This window comes from Muscardinus avellanarius, assembly GCF_963383645.1.
Source record: "Muscardinus avellanarius genome assembly, chromosome: 6".
Classification (NCBI taxonomy): domain Eukaryota; kingdom Metazoa; phylum Chordata; class Mammalia; order Rodentia; family Gliridae; genus Muscardinus; species Muscardinus avellanarius.
Genome location: NC_137791.1, coordinates 577,661 through 598,839, shown reverse-complemented (window position 1 = coordinate 598,839; position 21,179 = coordinate 577,661). Strand labels below are relative to the sequence as shown.

Here is a 21,179-nt window from a genome sequence, read left to right as displayed (position 1 = left end):
AGTATATTTTCAAATAATTTTTATCCTTTGGTAGTTTATTTAGGCAAAAGTACAAGGCACATTAAACTAGTTTCATCTAATTAGTCGGTTTCATCTAATTATACTTTTAACTCACAATGGGTATTAGGTTTATATCAGAAATTAATATTGCCTAGTAAATTTTTCTTACTTTTCTAGAAGCCAAGAAATATTCCTACAACACATAGACAAAATATTTTAATTATTTTCCCTTTCAAGACATCTGGAATATTGAATATTTTAAGGTGTTTCTATCTTTTCCAAGACTTATATTGTCAGATGAGTGAGCCTCTGGATTTTAGTGGGAAGTGAAGTTACTTCTACATAGAGTCCCTTGTGGACAGAGGCACAGGTGTGTGTGTGTGTGTGTGTGTGTGTGTGTGTGTGTGTGTGTGCGCGTGTGCGCGCGCACATGTATAGGTGTGCTTATTCATGTGTTCATTTTGTCACTAATCACATTTGAAATTCTGTGTGAGAGCTTGCTTCCTTGGGTCCCACCTCTGAGTTTTACATTCAAACTTCTCTTTATTGCTTCCAGAGAACGGGCATTTGGAAGCGGCCAGGACTTGTCTGGAGTAGTGGATAACTTCTAAAGCACAAACCCTACGTGGAGCTTCCTTTCCTGGGAGAGGGTGATAAGAACCTCATTTGAAAACGAGAAGTGGGAAAGAGGGAGGAGTTTCGCTTCTCTACACAGTCTGTGTCCAGTAGTGGGCTTTCTTTGCGCTTTAAAGAATAGTATCAATCAACTTATACATTGTTCAGAGAATGTGAAATGAAGCCCACTCCCAGGCAGGATTTAAACCTGTTTAAATGTCCATCAAAATCATTACTAGCTGGAAACCATCTGATTTAATCATTAACCAATCCAACCGCTTCTCCTGCACTTTTTAAATGGAGTGCATACGGTGTGTAGAACTGAACGTGTCGCATATTGTTGCCATCACGTGTGTGGTTTTGATAAACCGTCTGCAGGCTCTGGGGCAGGCAAGACTGGTGTCTTTCTTTCCCGGCCTGGTCCTCCACCTGCCCTCAAATGTCCTCAGCTTCATTCTGTAAGGACCTCACAGAACCTAGCATGCTAGCGATGAGTGTCCGTGCCGCTGACTAGGAAATCTCTGTCACTCGAGCAGTGGGGTTGCCATTCTTCCCTGCAGTGCACTACTGAGATCATCCATTTTCGATTGGATTCATTGTTTGGAAAGATTGGGATTTGAAGTCTAAGTCAGCTCTGTGACTCGAGCCAGGCTTGTGTTGGTGGCGTTCTCTGGGGTGTTCTGCTGTCTGATCAGCATGCCTCCTCGGCTGCCCTGCGGGGCCAGGCTGCGGGCATGGGGCTGTCGGGACCAGCTACCCAATCTCAGTGCCCTCTGGGTTTCCTTGCTTACTCTAAACATTGTGAGGCTGAAAAACAAATCTAAATGCCCACTTGAGACAGGTGTGTGATATGACTCATTGGTATGGAAGACACTTTTTGGAATGAATATGCAGGAATTGAGAGGCGGCGGTGAGAGCAGGGCTCGGCCGGAGGAGGCCCAGTGGCAGGTTGGACACCAGCATCTTGTCCCCGACAGTAAATCCGCGGCACTAGCCTTCATGGATCTCCCTGGGCCAGGCCTCCCCGCAGCGCAGCATCAGGATGGTGGTGGCCAAGACGCCATGTGCTCTCCGCCCGCTCCTGGAGTATGAGGCAGTGGATGAGACAGGCTTCCACACAAAGGTAGAGCCGGAATTGTTAGTGCTTGGAGCAAAGGGCAAAGGAGCTTGGTGGAGCTTGATTCCATCAGCTGGGATGTGACTTCAACTTTTTTTAAAATACAGAATCAACAGGGGAGGGCTCTGCAAAGAGCAGATCCTGCTATGTGGGAGTCTGCTCTGGCCAAGGACCTGGTGCCCATAGCTAGCCCATGCCCAGACCCTGTCGTCCCCTCTGCCTGGGGCCTGTGACCTTTCTCTGATTCTCTTGGCCCAATCTTATGAGGAAAGCACAGCCACCCCTCCTGACCCTGGGCCTCTGCCTCTCCTGGAGGCCTGAAGGATTAGGACAGAGGGAAGCCCTGGACTCAGCATCCCCTTCTCTCTCTGCACCTGCTCTGCTTGGGGGTTTGTTCCTTCACTGGTTTGTTTGTATTGTGTTAAGGACAGAACCCAGGGGCATTCTACCTCTGAGCTACATCCCCAGCCCAATTTTAGTTTTTATTTTAAACAGGTCTCACTAAGTTTCTGAGAGCCTCGCTAAGTTGCTGAGGCTGGCCTTGAACCTGCGATCCTCCTGTCTCAGCCTTCCACATTCTGGGATGATGGGCCTGTGCCACGGTGCCTGGCTGCTCAGCTTGAGTTCCACTTGGAAAATGTGTCCCTCCACATGTACCATGTGACTTGGCCTCAACCCTGTTCTGTGGGTGAAGGAGTCAGGAGACCCGCCATCTGAAAGGAGAGGGGAAGGCCACCTCCTGGCCTGGTGATCAGGCCAGCTCTTGGGGGTCCCAGTGGCCTACACAGAAGAACTGGACCTCAGAGAAGACAGCTGCGGAGCAGCTGTGGCCTCTGGAGCTAGGACGACCCCTGCCCACCAGTTTGGAATCCCTGATGGTACGCCCCTCTGAGGGCAGCCAGCACCTTATTTACTTTCATGAATAGGTTGGAACTGGTGGTGTCCCCAAGTCATCCAGGGTGACCCAGAAACTCAGAGGGAAGGAAGCTAGCTCACCACCAGTCATATCCCAGTAGCAGCAAATGCAGAGATTAGAACCTATTGTCCAGTCACCAACCATTTCAGTTAGGAAAAACCAGGCAGAATGACTTAAATGGTGGGCAACCAGACCACACACAGTGCAGGGCTCCCTGTTGGCCGTGAATTTCAGACGCCTCTTGTGCTGAACGATTCCCTACCGCTTGCCTCGGCCGTACCCAGCAACACGCAGAACAATTCTCCTCTCAAACACACATGTCACAGGTGTTTTTCAGTGAGTTGCTTCCAACTTATAAGACATGACCTCTTTTCAGAGGAACATAGTCATGACAGGATTCAGTTCAATTTCTTCAAAGGACACTCTCCCTGAGAGTCTTTTTGCATGAATCCTTTGAGACATGTCAAAGTGGCGTGTAGGACATGGTAGAGAACGGCACAGAGCATTGAGCACGTGTCGCTGGCTGTGGGCTTCTGTCTCTGGGCGGTTTGGTTTTGACTTTCCCATGTAGATAGAGTCGTGAGTATCTTCTTTGTGCCAGCACTGGTGCCCTGGGACTCCTGTGTTCTCCAGGCCATAACACCAGGTGTCAGGACTTGGATTGGATTCCTGGTTTTTCCATCTCGTGGTAGAATGGGTTCCATTCAGCCATATCCATTAGCTTCGTGGAGGACAGAGAATTAGAGATGGCTGCCTCACCAGGCCTAGAGAAAAGGATGCTGTTTTTCCCCCAGTCTTTTAAATTTTTTCCAGTATCTGAAATTGAATATTTTTCAAAATCTTCCAGTAGCAAAAAAGAGACACCGAGACAGGAGAATCGCAGTTTGCAGACAGTCTCAGCTACTTAGTGAGGGCTTTTGCAACTCAGTGAGACACTGTTTCAAAATAGAGAATAAAATAAAATAAAGTAAGGCAGAGTATAGCTTGGAGGTAGAATGCCCCTGGGTTCTATCCCTAGTACTGCAAAAAAAAGGGGGGGGAGGATTAAAATCCTTTCCTAGGCATAGAAGCGATTTTCCCAATCAGAGCTATGGTTCAGGTTTCCTGAATCTAACTTGCTATATTTTATTCATATATTAGACATATCTTCATGAATCTGAGGCCGTGTGCTTGCTAAGCTTAAGCTCCATTACTGTGCCAGCCACACCTCTGGGCCCTTTGGAGATGGTTTATTTATTTTTAGTTTATTATTTAAATTTCATATTATATATTATTTTTAGTACTGATTGATTTATTATTTTGTGGTACTGGGGATGAGCCTAGGAGTGTTCCATCTCTGAGCTACACTCCAAGCCCTGTTTTCAATTTTTTATTTTGAAACAGTCTTGCTAGGTTGCTAAGAGTCTCAGTACTTTGTTGAGGCTAAATCCACCTGTGTCAGCCTCCCAAGTACCAGGATGAGGGCGTGTTCCAGCACACCCGGCCTGTGGAGATTATTCACGTTGGCCCCGTGACCATCACAGAACATCACCCTGACGTTCCACTGTGAACATGCACCACGAAGTATCAGCATTCACCCTTCTCACCTTGGCTGCAGCCAGTATCACTACAGTCCATCTCCGGTACTTCCTTTGCCACATGCTTAGTCCCTCTGAGGCGAGAGGTGGTTTTTCTTCACTGCTTTGTACTTGGCATCCAAAGAGAGGTGGAGGCAATCTTCTCCCACACCCTGAAGTCTTGTGGAGTGACTTCAGCCCTACCTGAGAGTCGCCAGCAGCTCTCCCGGCCGCACCTTCCTGCTCTGACCCTAACCTGTCTACACGTTCTGTTCTGCAGAGAGATGGTCAATGCCTGGTTTGCTGAGAGAGTCCACGCCATCCCCGTGTGCAAGGAGGGCCCCCGTAGCCACAGCCCGGCTGGCTCCGGCCCCTCACAGCAGAGCCCCCGTGCCGACGGCAGCGCCCCCGGAACGCCCACCAGGAAAATCTCTGCCTCCGAGTTTGACCGGCCGCTCCGACCCATCGTGGTCAAGGATTCCGAGGGAGCCGTGAGCTTCCTCTCTGACTCAGAAAAGAAGGACCGGATGCCACTGTCGCCCCCCAGGTTCGATAGCGACGGAGGAGACCAGTGCGCCAGGCTCTTGGAACTCGTGAAGGATATTTCTAGTCATTTGGATGTCACGGCCTTATGCCACAAGATCTTCCTGCACATCCACGGGCTCATCTCCGCTGACCGCTACTCCCTGTTCCTGGTCTGCGAGGACAGCTCCAACGACAAGTTCCTGGTCAGCCGCCTCTTCGACGTGGCCGAGGGCTCCACCCTGGAGGAGGCCTCCAACAGCTGCATCCGCCTGGAGTGGAACAAGGGCATCGTGGGGCACGTGGCTGCGCTGGGCGAGCCCTTGAACATCAAGGACGCGTACGAGGTGAGAAGGGCCTGGCGTGAGCCAGGTGGGGTGTGGAGGCATCCAGCCAACGGTGAGGGGTGTTGGGCCTGTGGAGGCCAGGTGTCATGGGTCACTGCAAACGGGGATGTGCAGCACACATCCCCATCTGGTAGATGGTGGGGTGTCTCCCCTGGAGGGTCAGTAAGGGCGTGGGGCTGTGGGAACCCACACTCATGCTTTCCTTAAAGGCCATGCCTCTCCCAGCTGTGCTCACTAACCTGGTGACCGGGTCACTGGACACACACGACCCTGTGCCCACTCTACGTGAATGTCTACAGAGCTTACTGAGGCTCAGAAATAGTAGGTCCTTGCCAGGCGCAGTGATGCACACTCGTAATCCCAGCACTCAGGAGGCTGAGACAGGAGGATCCAGGTTCAAGGACAGCCTCAGCTACTTAGTGAGGACCTTTACGACTCAGTGAGACCCTGTTTCAAAATAAAGAAAAAAATTAGGATTGGGCGTGAAGCTCAGAGGTAGAATGCCCCTAAGTTCCAACCCTAGTACCACAAAAAAAAAAAAAAGAAAAGAAATAGTAGGTCCAAAAACTGTGGGAAAAATCCAGCTCATTCATCGGACCTCCCATTGGCGCCAAAGTCCCGTTCTCTTTCTTTCTGTCTTCTTCTGTTTGTTGTTTTAAGATAGATGAACTTGTGACTGTCTTTTTGAGCAGTGGAAGTTTTTGCTCTAAGATATTTCAGTGGACAGATCTCATAGTTCTGCTTTTGCTATCGCTAAGCACAAGTCTTTAATGGTGGAGTTATGGATGTCACTGAAGAGGTCTTCAGATTTTCTGTTGGAAATGATACCAACCCTTTTATTAGCAAAATTGCGATATTTAAGAGCATCTTCACTGACAAATAGCGCGCTCTGTGTTTAGGAGGTAGCCCTGACAGTCATTCTCACGCCCTCTCTAATGCTGTGAGGAGCCCTAACTCACATCGGCCCCCTGTGATTCCAAGGGTCGTGTTTGCTTTATTCTTGCCCGTCTCTTGGTACCGGTTACAGCCCTTGCAGGTAGGCCTTAGTAAGTCTTGGCTGGATGTAATAATACCAGGGGACAGTAAATAGAATTTCCTTCTTTTCTTTTCTTTTCTTTTCTTTTCCTTTCTTTTCTTTTCCTTTCCTTCTTTCCTTTCTTTCTTTCTTTCTTTTTGCGGTACTGGGGATGGAACCCAGGGGCATTCTACCTCCGAGCTGTACCCCTAACCCTAATTTTTATTCTTTATTTTGAAACAGGGTCTCACTGAGTTGCAGCAGGCCTCTCTAAGTAGCTGAGGCTGTCCGCGAACCGCGATCCTCCTGTCTCACAGCCTCCCAAATGCGTGCGCCAACAAGCCTGGCTGGAATTTGTTAGTAAGAAGATAAAATATTAGCATAGGTAAGAAAGTACTGATTTAGTAATAAATTATATAATACGTATGCTGTTTCTTCTGCGTGAAACTAGGTTTCATCCTGTGAGGTTGGGTAGGAAGCCTCATCTCCTGGGTCTGAAGGCTGTCTGCCGTCGTGGCCCCTCTGTGCCTCGCGGTGACCTGAACTCGCGCCTCCTGTGTCCCTGGGAGCCCGCTCCCTGTGCCGGGGTTTCTAGAGAAAGCATGATGGCCTCCCCACCTGCCTTCCCTCTCCTCCCCCAAACAAATCATCTCCTTTCACCCCGCAGGTCTCTTGTCTGCTGCATGTATGATGATACTTTTCTAAAGGAAAATGAGCTCCCTCAAGTGAAGCTAATGAATAAAATTATTTCCAAAATAGATTTTAGGAGAAAAAAAGAGCAGCAGCAACTGTGTTCATTTAGAAGCCTGCGCGGTGTGATCGGCCCCGGGAGCTCGGTCGGGACCTGCTGTCTGCTCGCTCGTGGCCGCTTACCTTTAGGCATTATCTGAAAAATGCCTTCTGCGAGAAGACAAGCCTCATAGTCCGACAAGTCCTCTGCTTTATTTCCTTTTTTCGCTTTGTTTCTGTTATTTTTATTTTGATATAATTTTGATTTACTGAAAACTTGAAGGACTTGCAGGTATGAAGCACTCCGACACCTTCTCCCCGACTCTCTCCTTGTCTATCTCTTGTTATCATTTGCTCTGCGTTTCTTCTCTCTCTGCCTCTCTTTAATACGGAAGCAATCTGTGCTTACTGGCTTTTGAGCAATTTAATACACTGGGGACATATTTGAACTCAATGTTTCACTGTACGTGTTCTAGGGAGTATTTTTCTTACGTGCCATGTGATGAAATTATCAAAACCAGGAAAGTGTGCGTTGACACAATGCTATTATCTCATTTGAGATCAGACTTTTAATAGTCCATGGTCAAAATGTTGTCAATTGTCCCGTTAACAGATAGCCTTTCTGTGACCAGTTTTCTTTCTGACCTAGAATCTGACCCAGGGCCACACACTGCGCGGGGTCCTGTGTCTTTAGTCTCTTTCTGACTCTTTAGCATTTATTTAGTTCCTGTGGCTTCCGTGTTTTTGAAGGATACAGACCAGTTGTTTTGCTAGAATGGATTCAAGCTAGGTCCTTTACATGGATGCATTCAAACTAGGTCTTTTTATGTTTTTTGGTTCTTTGCAGTACTAGGGATGGAACCCAGGGCATTCTACCTCCGAGCCACATCCCCAGCCCCATTTTTTATTCTTTATTTTGAAACAGGGTCTCACTGAGTTGCAGAGGGCCTCTCTAAGTAGCTGAGGCTGTCCATGGACCGTGATCATCCTGTCTCAGCCTCCCAAATGCTGGGATGACAAGCGTGCCCACCACACCTGGCTTATTGTATTCCAGCTTTGAATGTAGTCTTAGGGAGCCCCACAGCTATGGGATGTCCCCTGCACTGGTGAGGAGCGGCCTTGACCCTGCCAGTGGAATGCCTGGGCGCCTTGAGAATTCCGCTCTGGCTGGGCTGCAAGGCCCCGTCTCCATATACTTCCTGCACTGCTGTCAGCCTCCCACTCTCAGCAGGTAATTTTTGCAGATGCTCAGAATTTTGCCCTGGACCTGCCCAGAGCAAAGAGAGCCTGCAGCCACCTCCCGTTCTCCTCCACCCCCAGCGCAGGGCTTCTCTTGTGCCTTACAAACCCTGGCCACTTGAGAAGTTGAGTTGGGTTAGCACCTCTTTTTAATAAATTGTTCTCATAATTCTAATATTCATTAAAAGTCATTGCAGAAATGCATTTTTTCTTCACATTTTATTTGTAAAGCAAGTCACTATTTTCCAATCATTTTCTACTTCAGTTCATCAGAATCTGTATTCTATTCCTGCAAATTCCTTGCAATGTAAAGATAAAATATCTAAGTGTCTAAAGACAACAACAGAGGCGTTTCATTAGAAACCTTGAGCTAAGGCCTAGCATGGTGGTGCACGCTTGTAATCCCTGCGCTTGGGAGGCGGAGACAGGAGGATTGCACTGGTTCGAAGTCAGCCTCGCTGCCATGAGACCCTATTTTCAAATAAAAATAACATAAAATAGGTCTGGTAGTGTAGCCCAGAGGTAGAAGGGTTTCCAGGAACCCCAGTACCACAAAAAACCAAAACCTTGATCTAAGGTCTCCTGGGTGTCTCCATTCGCACAACCTTGAAGCTTGAAGCATGTTTTCAGAGAAAGCAGGAATCCAGCCGTGTTGATGGTACACAGGGATCCAGTCATGTTGATGGTGCACAGGGATCCAGCCGTGTTGATGGTGTACAGGGATCCAGTCGTGTTGATGGTGCACAGGGATCCAGCCGTGTTGATGGTACACAGGGATCCAGTCATGTTGATGGTGCACAGGGATCCAGCCGTGTTGATGGTGTACAGGGATCCAGTCGTGTTGATGGTGCACAGGGATCCAGCCGTGTTGATGGTGCACAGGGATCCAGCCATGTTTTTGGTGCACAGGGATCCAGCCGTGTTGATGGTGCACAGGGATCCAGTCGTGTTGATGGTGCACAGGGATCCAGCCGTGTTGATGGTGCACAGGGATCCAGTCATGTTGATGGTGCACAGGGATCCAGCCGTGTTGATGGTGCACAGGGATCCAGCCATGTTGATGGTGCACAGGGATCCAGCCGTGTTTTTGGTGCACAGGGATCCAGCCGTGTTGATGGTGCACAGGGATCCAGCCGTGTTGATGGTGCACAGGGATCCAGCCGTGTTGATGGTGCACAGGGATCCAGCCGTGTTGATGGTGCACAGGGATCCAGCCGTGTTGATGGTGCACAGGGATCCAGCCGTGTTGATGGTACACAGAGTGTTTGTGTGGATTTCCACCGTTTTCTAACTTCCCTCTTGAAATTGTCTCTAAGGCCACGTGTGTCCATCTCAAGGGAAAACTGGCCTCGTTTCTGACCCCGTTTGAGGGGAGGTGGGTGATCACCTATTTCAACACAGCCTCAGCCTCCCACGACATGAAACTCAAAGAAAAAAAAGAGGTGACCTTCAAAAAACGAGGATTTTCCAGTGTGAATATTCCGTATTCTCCGCAGGGAATTCCAGGCGCGGCTGTGCTATTATTAGGTTGAACACGTAACTTCCCAAGGCCGCTGCTCGGGAAGAGCGACTTTCCTTCGGGGTTTGGGTTCCCGGACGTTCGCCTCCGGTTCACCTCCATTGCTTGCATTCCATCCTAATAAGCTAAAAAGGACCACGCTCTGTAACTGAGTTATTAATGTTAATGCATCCCCTCATTTATTTAATAAGTTTGTGAGTCCCTATGCTAAGTATTGGGAATACAGTAATATTTAAAAAAATAAATCCTCCTAGGTCCCATCGGCCCATGGCCAGCCTCAGCAACTTAGTGGGATCCTGTTTCAAAATAAAGGAATAAAATAGGGATTCTGGGAGGTAGAACGCCCCTGGGTCCCCTTCCCGGTTCCTCCCCCCCCCCCCACACACACAATCCTCCTAGACTTTATAGCTAATTTTAGATCTTCCTAAAGTTTAATGGGAAGAAATCCTGCCACTGTTCTTTCTTTAACCCACAAATAGAATTTTAAGCCTTTCTAAAGCCCGTTGTGGCTCGTGGATGTGCATAATGTGCTTCGTAGAAAGGGGAAGGATTTAGGATTTTTTTTTTTTTTTTTTTGCAAGCCGGGTCTTTGCATCTTTTTTATTTATCCAAAAAAGAATTGTCAGACACCCCTGAGCTAGAAGTGCAGAATAACAAGGGTGCACAACGCCCGTCACAAAGGGAGGCCAGTCCGTGTTGGGAGGCGGCTTTGCAGGTGGGAGTTTGTAGAGCTGTTTCAGAATGGAGATGCTTTTCCATGGATGGCACAGTAAAATCAGGCATAGGTGATCGGGGCAGGCAAATTGTTGGCACCACACACGCCACTCTTTCCGAATGATAAGGCTATCTATGGTGAGAAATGTTTTGAATTTTTAAACATTTGTTTTTAAACATGTGTTCAAGTCAGATTTTTTTGGGGGGTGAGGAGTTGTCATTTCTTGTAAAGCTGCTGAAATAGTGTTAAATTAGATGATGTATACTTGCATGGTGGGTGTCATTCACAATGATACAATTGCAACCCACGTAACTAGGGAAGTCAAAGGTTAGACTTCTCTGATCTAATCACCAGGAAAACGAATCAATCTTTGTACGGGTCAGTCCTTGAATTGAATTTCTTTTCCTTACTAGGATCCTCGGTTTAATGCAGAAGTGGACCAAATCACAGGCTACAAGACACAAAGCATCCTTTGTATGCCAATTAAGAACCACAGGGACGAGGTAAGCCAATTCTTCTTGTTATAAGGCCATTCAGAGATACTTTTTCTTTGGAAAAAAATGTTTACACTGCATATTCCCAAAATAATACCAGCGGCAAGTTAGCATATAAAATGCTGACACTTTCTGCCTGATGTGTGTGACTTATTCTGTGGCTATTGGGTTGAATCCTGATAGAACCTCCCTATGCTCTTTGACTTAGAACACATTTTACTTGTTATTTCTTGCTTCTGTAAAGCTGAGTACCTTATTCTCTCTTAAGATACACAATTATGGTGGTGGTTAGAGTTTGCCCCATTTTATATTTTATGTATCTGAAGAATATTCATTTCCTAAGTCGTCATCCAGTTATACTGATCATTGGCAGGTATCTTTGGATTCACTTTGAGACTTGAAAAAATAGTATTCCAATTATTGTGGAATTATAACAAGCAAATGAAAATGCATTCGCTTGTATGTTGCCTAACAAGAAGATTTGGATTCTGTTGGCACTGAGTTCCCTCTTCATTTTACACTTATTTGAAAAATAAAAGTTAATAAAATATCAGGTAATGTGTGCATGGGCGACCTGACTGCACATTACAGGGAGCTGGGAATCCTGGAAGACTAGGGCTTGCGTTAGGATGCTTTGGGAAAGAGTCCAGAGGCCACACTAGACATGTGCAAGGGGTTCAATACGAGAACTGGCTCAGAGGGTTAGAGCCCAAGAACCCCTGGGCCTCGTCTTCAGCCAGGAAACCAGGAAAGATGCAGAGAGTTTTACTCTCCATCCCCAGTCCTGAGGCCCTAGAGAACCACGGTGTGAGTCCCAGCCGCAGAAGAGGATGCATTTCCTCTGCCTCTGCCTTCTTGGTTGACTGGGCCCTGAATGGACTGGGGAATGCCCACCCACGTGGTGAAAGGAACTTCTTCACTCAGTCTCCTGCCTCACCTGCTGGGAGACACCCTCATGGACATACCCAGGAATTTTACCAGCTGTCTGGGTGTCCCTGAACCCGGGAACATTGTCACATAAAGTTAACCATTAACACCAGTTAAATCTGAGCCGTAGGGACTCCAGATGCACCCCAGGTAGTTTTAAGGAGTGCCAGGGTCAGAATAACTGCTCTCAGGGAAAGGTCTTTCTTCATCGTAACTGCACACCGGAATGGACACCCAGGCTTTCCCTGATGGCAGCATCCCTGGGGTGGGACCCAGGCATCCCAAAGTGCCCGGCAACTTGCCAAGGTTGACAGCCACTTGCAGTTGTATCAGACGTGTGGACAGTCCCCAGCTTAAAGTGGACAGCGCTCTTTAGGCTTTACCATGGCGCCGAGTTTTCCAGAAACGTGGGTCTCCCTGAGACTAGGGATGTACAGAGGGACGGCCTCTCTCAGGACGCTGGGCCGTGCGGCCAGCTGCAGCTCCTGCTCAGCCCGTCCTGCAGTGCTGGAGCCCCTGCGAGGGATGCGGTGTGTCAAAGGCACCTTCGGTGTGGGACGGTTTTGGTCTGTGATGGGCTCCTGGAACGTGAGCCTTGCCCGCCACAAAGCATCTGTGCTCGACTTATGTTCCGATTCTGACAGCCCTCACGTGGTGTTGCGGAGCTCCGCACGCCCTCTCCTGTTCACTTGTCTCACTTCGAATCCTTCCTGTCCATTCCTCTGTCTGCATGTATATACTTTGAGTCTTGAAGTAATGATGCTGAGCCGGGCGTGAGTGTGTGTGTGAGAGAGTGTGCGCCCATGTGTGTCTGCTGGAGATTGAACCCAGAGGAATTCTACCTCAGAGCTACATCCCAGCCCTTTTTAATTTTTTTTCATTTTGAAAGCAAGGTCTCAATAGGTTGCTGAGAGGCCCAGTGAATTGCTGAGGCTGGTTGCACACCGCACCCAGTACCCAAGTACTGGGATTGCAAGTGTGTGCCACTGTGCTGGCTGCCTGAGCTTTTTTTTTTTTTTTTTTTTTTTTTTTTTTTTTTTTTGCGGGTCTGGGGATGGGACCTAGGAGAATTCAACCTCCAAGCCTGCCCTGTTTTTTATTCTTTATTTTGAAACAGGGTCTCAATGAGTTTCAGAGGGCCTCACTAAGTATCTGAGGTTATCGGCGAACTGCCATCCTCCTGTCTCAGCCTCCTGAATGCTGGGATCTGTCTGAGCTTTAAGTGTCCCTGTAAGGGGTTTCCTTTCCAACCACTCCTGATCCCCGCCCCTGGGATTTTCTTAAAATAAAGCTTTCTAAATCAGTGCTTCCAAAGCTTAAGCATGCACAGGATTGCCTGGGGACCCTGCTCCGTACAGACTCTGAGTTCAGCAGGTCTAGGTGAGACCTAACAGTTAGCCAACAGCTCCCAGCGGGATGGTACCCTGATGCCCTGGGTGGTCATACTGGCTGAGGCCTGAGTAGTGCTTTAGTGCTTTAGTGTTGTGACGTTGCTACGTAGTTTCCTAAGGGGAAAGTTCCTGCAGTCATTACTAAAAACACCTGTAGCTGTGGCATGAATATGATATTAACTAATTAACTGAGCATGTGAGTAAATAAGTAAAAGTGGAAAGCCCACACATGGACTGGTGATCACAGCATTAGCACTCAGGTTAACAGAGCAAAAGAAAATGTGCCAGTGTACTATCCAAACTGCTGCTATACTATACGATTATTTATTCACTCAAATTTCATATGGCAGCCTTGTTATAAACCAAAGACTGCTATTCTATGCAGCTAAACAGACTATGTTCAACTTTTAGTTATAAGTAAACTGTAGAATCGTGTCCCCAAAGGCACCTCTGTCTTGGTGAAGGGACTTAGCCCGAGTCACACTCTGATTACACTTCTTTTTAAGGAACCATCTCCCCAGCTGGAGGGACGGGGCAGCCCCAGACAATGTGCAGAGTCACGGCCACGGAGCAGGGCCGCCTTCCGGGGTTACTTGGGACACAGCTCTTCCTCTTTCTACCCACCAGTCACCAGCGGGTCGATCCCAAGGGCAGAAAGCCTGTGGGTCAGGATAGCATTTACATGCAGACACTTCCCATGGCCAGGGTAGAAGGTGAGCAGCTTTGGTGCCCGTCCAGCCGTCATGTGACCACGGCACCTTGAGGTGGGGAAGGCTTCCACCACCCAGACATCCCGCCCACCCCGTGCAGCCGATCTCTGTCTCTCCCCAACATCCCTCGCACACCCTGCTCTGCTTTGCACCATTGTAGGGTTTTGTTTTTGGTTTTGCCTTTTTGAGAGCACATAGACTCATACAGTATGTGGTCTTTTTTTTCCCTGGATCTATTTATTTTATTTATTTATTTTTATACTTTTATTGGTGCAATATAGTACCAAATCAAGAAATGGGTCATTGAACTAAATAGACGCTTCATAAAAGGAGAGATACAAATGGCCAATAAATACACGGGGAAAAACATTCAACATCATTAGCAATCAGAAGGTGCAAATTAAAACTACACTTGGGTTCCATTGAGCCTCAGTCAGAATGGTAATCAGGAAGAGTCAAATAACAAGAAATACTGGTGAGGATGTGGGGAAATTGGAGCTCTTCTATACTGTTGGTGGAGTAGTGAGCCACTATGGAGATCAGGGTGGCAGTGCCTCAGGGCACTGGGCATGGACCTGCTGTGTGATCCAGCTAGACCACCCCTGGGCATCTTTCCAAAGGACCTGAAGCCAGAATCTCACAGTAATGTGTGCATATCAGTACAGTTCACAATAGCCAAATTATGGAACCAACCTGAGTATCCATCAACAAGTGAATGGATTACAAAATTATGGGATATGCATACAAGGGGATTGCACTCAGCCATCGAGAACAAACTCCTGTCATTGCAGGCAAATGGACGGGCCTGGAGGGCACTGTGTTAAGTGGCTGAGCCAGCACAGGGAGCGAGGGTCGTGTATGCTTTCATATGTGGAACTAGGAAGCCATCAGATGCCAGGGGATAATGGGGGAGACGCCCCAGGGCGAAGGGGGTCCGTGAAGGACGTCTTCATGGACTCTGTCCAGAGGGGAGAACCTGTGTCGAGCATGTGGCCTTGGTGTCCGGCCCGCGTGCCGGCGGCTTGCCCTTGGTCCCTGGTGATCACCGTGTGTGATCTGTGCCTCTGTCTGTTTATCCACTCCCCCAATGATAGACGTTTGGGCTTTCCTGCTCTTTCTTTCTATGTGAAAAGCTGTTTTCAGGGTCTGCGTGCAATGTGGACTTGGGCATCGCAAGGGCTTGAGGCTGTACAGTGGACGGATACTTAATGTACAACCGGTGTATAATGCCGGGCTGCAGTCCCTGGCTCTGCAGCGGGGATGGCAGGTCTGTGACACGGGTGCACAACCCCACGCCCAGCGGAGCCTACAGCTCTGATGGAGGTGGGTCTGCTGCAGGGCCCAGGTGTGCCGAGCGCCCTCCCTGCTCCATCCTGCCCCGCCAAGTTGAGGTGAGCCTCGGGCTGTCACTGGCGCACACCAAGCATCTCCCGAGATAAAAACCCCAGTGACTTCCCCAGAGACCTTGAGGCAGAGCCAGAGAGGGCTCCGAAGCACTCCCAACGAACTGCTCGCTCGCGCTCCCGCTCCCGCTCCCGCTCCCCGTCCTCGCCTTGCGCGGCCCGCTTGACATGATTTCCCTTGAGAATTGCTTCAGAGAAAAGGAATGAGGCCCAGCAGAGGAACAGTCACAGCCTTGCGGGCCGTCACAGCACCAAGGCGTCACCGAGCACCCAGGCCGCGAAGAGACGCAAGGCACGGCTCCCAGGACGGCTGGACGCTGTGGCCGCAGGGGCAGCGTCGGCCAGGTTGGCGCGATGCACACTCGCGACTCCTCTGTCTCAGGATGTTTCTGAAATCAAATTAAGAGACTGTCCCCATGGGGCTTTGGGGAGTTGTGGTAAAGATCCTTAGCTCCAGCTGCAATCCCGTCTCACTTCCGATGACGAGCCTGGACGGAGCGGGGTAATCCTTCTGAGAGCTTCCTCAACCTCAAATGGGGCTGACAAAGGGGCCTGCCTCCAGGGCTGTTGGGAGGATTTACACACTCCGTGCACGAGGCTTAGTACAGTTCCTGTCACACCAGAGGTCAGCTGGTGTTGTTCAGAGGCAGACAGAACTCCTTTGAACAAGGGAGGTGTGCATGCACGCACACCTATAAGCCCAGCACTGGGAGGCTGAGCCAGAAAGATCCCGCATTTGAGGATAGCCTCAGCAATGTAGCACAACTCCCAGCAACTAAGACCCTGTTTCAAAACAAAATTAAAAAGGGCTGGGGGTATAGCTGGAAGGTAGAATGTCCCCAGTTCAACCCTCAGTACCAGAAAAAATAATACTAATAAAAGGAAGCAGAGCTAACAGGTGCTGAGAGGGCAGTGTTGGGCCATCCCACATCATAACTGGCCATCTGGACAGTTGATAACCCATGTGGTTACCAGCTAGACAGAGCTAACCTGACCTAGCCAAGTTAGTCTCTCTAACAGACTTTCACCTTAAAAGAAAAATGTTTTTCACCAGTTTTCGGCATCAGTGAGACAACAGGAATTTGGCATCTTTGTGTAAGCTCAGCTGTACTGAGAAGGCTAGCTCCCAGCCCACTGCTTTACCAGGGAACCTAAAAAGAACTGTGACTGCTGAATGACCATTTGTTGATGCTTACAAAGCACCCTGGCAGCCTAGTGACGCCAGGCTCTCGGGACGTGGGCAGTGGCCGTGAAAGCCGTATGCACAGATCACAGGTGTGTGGAGCTCGAATGTCTGAGCTGTGGCACCGACCAGGAAGCACAGCGCTCGCCTCTTCTTGGGATGGACTCCAACTAGCTCACAGCTTGCCAGAGTTGCTTTCACTAATTTGCTAGTCTTAATGCAATAGATGTAGCAGTGCTGTTTTATAAGGAAAGGTCATGGCATTTCCTAAATCAAACAAGAAACCAAGAGCACGGTTTTGCGGCCTTCCTTGTCTAGTCCCTTCGGAAAGACAGGGATCATGGGAACAGGGAAAGGAGAACAGCTCGGGGAGGCCCAAATCGTTTATCTTGGAAAGGTCAAAGAGCCACTGGAGAGGAAATGAAGACAGACAAAGGACAACTCAGTGGGAGCCTGGGAGAGAAGAGGCAGGCAGGGCTCCAGCAGGACCAGGAGTGCCTTGGAGTGACTGCTTCTGCCTGGAGCCTGCGGCTACAGCTACGGGTGCTGATGGCGCTGTCCTCAGTGGCTGCCCCACCGATGTCAGTCTCCTGCATCTTAGGAGCAGCTGCAGGCCGTGGTCTTCTTCCCCTGCATGGACTGGGCATCTGAGACTCATGGGACTTTGCTCAGAGGCCGGACTTGGACGCTGATGGAGCTGACGTCAGAAGCCAGGCGGCTGGACTCCCAGGTCCTAATATGGAAAGACGCGTCCTCACAATTGTGATGTGGCCGAGGCCCTCCCTTCCCGGCCTGAAGCTGCTGCAGCTGGGGAGGAGGGACCGTCGCCCACAGCCCCCTCAGCTAGGACCGGGCCGCCCACTCACGGCCCTTGGCCAGAGTCTAAACCACCGCAGACACTCTTCTAAATGAGAGGCAGGCGAGAGTCAGACCCCTCTGCTGCCTCGGGAGGAGTTCGTGGAGATGCTCCAGGGGACGCAGAGCCGCGGGAGCACGTCCCTGCTAACCTGGGTCAGTGTGCTCCAGAGAGGCCCTGTGATGGCCCATGGGGCACAGTGGGGAAAAACAATTCTTTCAGACTTAATTTTGGAATTTTTCAGACCTAGACATGGGAGCAGTTTTTCTTTCTCTCTCGTGCATTAGATATTTCTGTAGCCATACAGAATTCTTTTATGTTTAGTAAAGAAGAACGGGACCTTTGAGCTGCCTCCCGCTGGCTGAGACAACCTTTTTCTGGAATTCTGCACTCCCTCCACCTTGCTCCTGGGGACCAGGTGGAGCTGTGTGTTCTGTTTTTCCTGATGGGGACCGGCCCTGGGAACTCACCCAAGTCCTCTTTGTCACTCGGGGCCTGCTGAGTTTTTCTCTGTAGATCATTTGGGAGGAGCAGATGGAGGCAAAGACAGGACATTATCAAATAACACAGGCTCCGAGAATTCTGTATTGATCTGAGCTGGGGATTGTGTCCAGCTAGGCTAAAGTGTGTGGCCAAATACTCCAGTTATGAGGTCGAAATCTAAGTCGGAACCAGAGTTCTCTTCTCTGCTCATTTTTATCTGATCCTGTTTTTTTAAATTTTATCATAATGGATGATAATAATTTACAGCTTGAAATTCAGTGCTGTAATTTAAGACCATTACATTGAAGTATGTATGACAACTTCTTTACAATATGATAAGTGTTTCAACATAATATCTGTCTATTTTTTTCCTAAAACATTCCAAAAAGATTCAAAAGAGTACCAGATAATTTTATGGTATTTATATGAGGAAAATACTTTGATGAATCAAAGCCACATGTTTGCCAAAAATCACAAAATAGGGCATAAATGTAAGATGTGTAATTCCAGCTGTAATATACAAAATAAATGCTGTCTGGAATTTAATATTTATGATTATATCTATTCATTTAAAATATTCTTAGTCATTTCCCCTAAAGTTTCTTATTTTTGACAAGTAGTTCTTGAATTACTGGAATATATAGAACACTGTTAGTAAAAACATTTAAAAAAAAAAAGCAACAGAATTCACTTGGTTTTAATTTTTTTAAAGTGTGGAAACACAGATCTTGTTCACCAAAAATTAAGTATCTATATAAGGGAACAGATAGTGATGTTAAGTGTGTTCTACATTTCGCTCCGAGTTCTAAGGGGAGAGTGGGCCAGGAGCTGGGGAGCTCCCGAGAAGGATGCGGGGGGCTGTCTGTGCACAGGGATCCCGAGGGAGGAGGCGCACCTGCCCCAGAAGCCTTTGCTCCCTCCAGCTCAGGCTGGGGCTAGGGGCCATCTTGCTTGTGACCTGTGCCCACGCATCAGCTGGACCTGCTTAAATTCACAAGTAAGCTTGGTGCAAATAAATGCTATAGCTTCATGCATAATCCTTCAATTCTATGTCAGAAGAGATGGAAATGTGACTACAAAACCAAGGGTGGTTCCACAGCGGCTGCCAGTTGGTCTGCGTTACCCTAAAGGACGGCCAGGTCTGCATGCTCGCAGGTGGACCTCGTTGGCTGAGGGCATTTCCCAGCAATACTCTTCCCTGGAGCTTTGTCTCAGACACAAAGCAGAAGGGCTCCGTCCCCAAGGCTGGTTTGTTCTGGATGTGACGTCATGACGGTCAGGATTCTTTCCCTCTTCCACATTGCCGTCTAAACAATTGATAAGTGTATCTTACAAAGAAGACGTTGATCACTTTCCTAAGGAAAGGCATCTCCTAAGAGCAGCAGATGGACACGTGGCGCTGCCAGGCGAAGCTCCTGTGCGTGTGCTCCAGTAAACGCCGGAGACTTGAGAGCTACAGCCCTGTGCGCTCCGAGTAGCCGGATCGTCTTACTTTTGGCTCAGGAAACTCGGTTCATACTGGATGTTGTGTTTTATTCAACAGAGGGTGTGTCCTCATTGATGCTTTCGGGATAATCATTCGGGAGGAGTACTAGCTTGTAAGAATGTGCTTTTTTTTTTTTTTTTTTTTTTTGGTGGTACTGGGGTTCCTGGAAACCCTTCTACCTCCGGGCTACACTCCCAGACCCATTTTTATACTTTTTTTAAATTTGGAAACAGGGTCTCCTAAATCAGTGCGGCTGGCTTCGAACCTGTGCGATCCTCCTGTCTCCGCCTCTCAAGCGTGGGGACTACAAGCTTGCGCCACCATGCCCGGCCCTTTCTCTTTTTTTTATGTTGAAACAGAGTCTCACTAAGTTGCTGCGGGTCCTGCTGAAGCAGTGGAGAAGTCCTTCTTGCTAGTACGACTGAAGACTGAGCACTTGCTAGGTAAATGGTCACTGCCTCTGACCTGTATGTGATGACGAGCTTCAGGCTGTCTTTCACTTGAAGCAGAAGCACTTGGAGGTGACGTTATGTTTGGTCTGTGACAAATTAATGCACTATATATTCTGTGCCAAAGATTTGTCGACTCTAAAACACCTTGTATACGCTCGTGCGCGCCCCCACACGCCACGTCTTCCTGGGTCTCTGAAGCTCAGCAGGAGGGATGCCCAGCCCCAGGGCTGTGGGTGCAGCCAGCCAGCCAGCCGAGGGCAGCGCGGGGACTGAACACTCCGCTGAACTCTGAGAAGACAGGCTTTCTCAGCCCCTTTGACAACAACTGAGCTTCTCAGCGAGATTCCGCCTTTTGGAGTTCAGATGTGTGACACTTCCTTTTCGCTCTTTTTCCGTGTGAATGCTCCGGCTGGATGTAGATGCACGTTATGGGGGTGCCCTTCGCCCTGAGATTCTCATGAGGTGTGTTAGTCAGCCTTTCGTCGCGCTCGAGAGATGTGGCCGGTTACAGGAGCATGCGGTGCAGACATGAGCCTGCCCTGGCTCAGCAGAGTCTGACCACACCATCCCCAGCAAGGTAGTGCCCGGAGGCTGTGGACCTATACCTTGGTTATCAAGTGGCCGCGGAGTGGTGGGACTATCCTGATATGGAGTGCAGTTTGTCCAATAAGTGTCGATCCACCCATTTTTACTGTAATTTGGAGGACAGAGTGTGAATGGAAGGGCTCCAGTTGTAGCACAAGTGACTGGCTTTGAACTGGCTTCAGAGTGGCTGCTCCAGGAGCCGGACCCTCACTCCCAACTTGGCAGGGCTCCCACACAAGGCTCAGGCCACAGGTGCTTTGACGTCCTCTGGAGAGAAGGCACATGCCAGTGCCTGCCCTGCCTGAGAGCTTCCTTAGGGGGTCAAGGAAATGTCTACTTTTTCCTCTGGAGAGTAGCATGTCAAGAGCCAGGCATGGTGGTGCACACTTGTAATCCCAGCATTCAGGAGGCTGAGACAGGAGGATCGTGGTTTGCAGACCACCTCAGCTACTTAGCGAGGCCCTTTGCAACTCAATGAGACCCTGTTTCAAAATAAAGAATTAAAAAAGGGATGGGGTGTAGTTCAAAGGTAGAATACCCCTGGGTTCCATCCCTAGTACTACAATAAATACATAAATAATAAATAGAATTAAATCATAGGGCTGGGTTATAGCTCAGAAGTAGAATGTCCCTGAGTTCCATCCCTAGTACTGCAAAGAGAGAGAGAAGGGAGAGTGAGAAGAGAAGAGAAGAGAATTGAGCACCAGGCAGATGGAGGACTGGAAAATTCAGTAAAGTCTCCATGAACGAACTGTGGGAAGAAGACCTTCTCTCCTGCCGGCAGCCGTGGTGTCTCTGGCGGCTTCTGAAGGATGGAGAAGCAGCGTGGGCCCCCAGTGGCCCTGTGGGGTTCTGTCTTGGGACCAAGGCTGTGTCCCAGGGGAAGGAAGGTCATAACCAGAGGCAGAAGGTCCCCGTG

General features: G+C 49.0%; 1 protein-coding gene across 1 annotated transcript in view; it reads left to right on the top strand.

Annotated features, from left to right (window-relative positions):
* The window catches only part of PDE5A (phosphodiesterase 5A), a gene marked incomplete at its 3' end in the record, with an annotated part of 89,986 nt that overhangs the window by 9,876 nt on the left and 58,931 nt on the right, over nucleotides 1-21,179 (top strand). Inside the window, exons 2-3 of the mRNA XM_080697819.1 lie at nucleotides 4,485-5,073; nucleotides 10,704-10,793. Coding sequence (XP_080553945.1) covers nucleotides 4,489-5,073; nucleotides 10,704-10,793 — 675 coding nt within the window. The 5' untranslated portion in view covers nucleotides 4,485-4,488. The remainder of the gene's footprint in view (nucleotides 1-4,484; nucleotides 5,074-10,703; nucleotides 10,794-21,179) is intronic.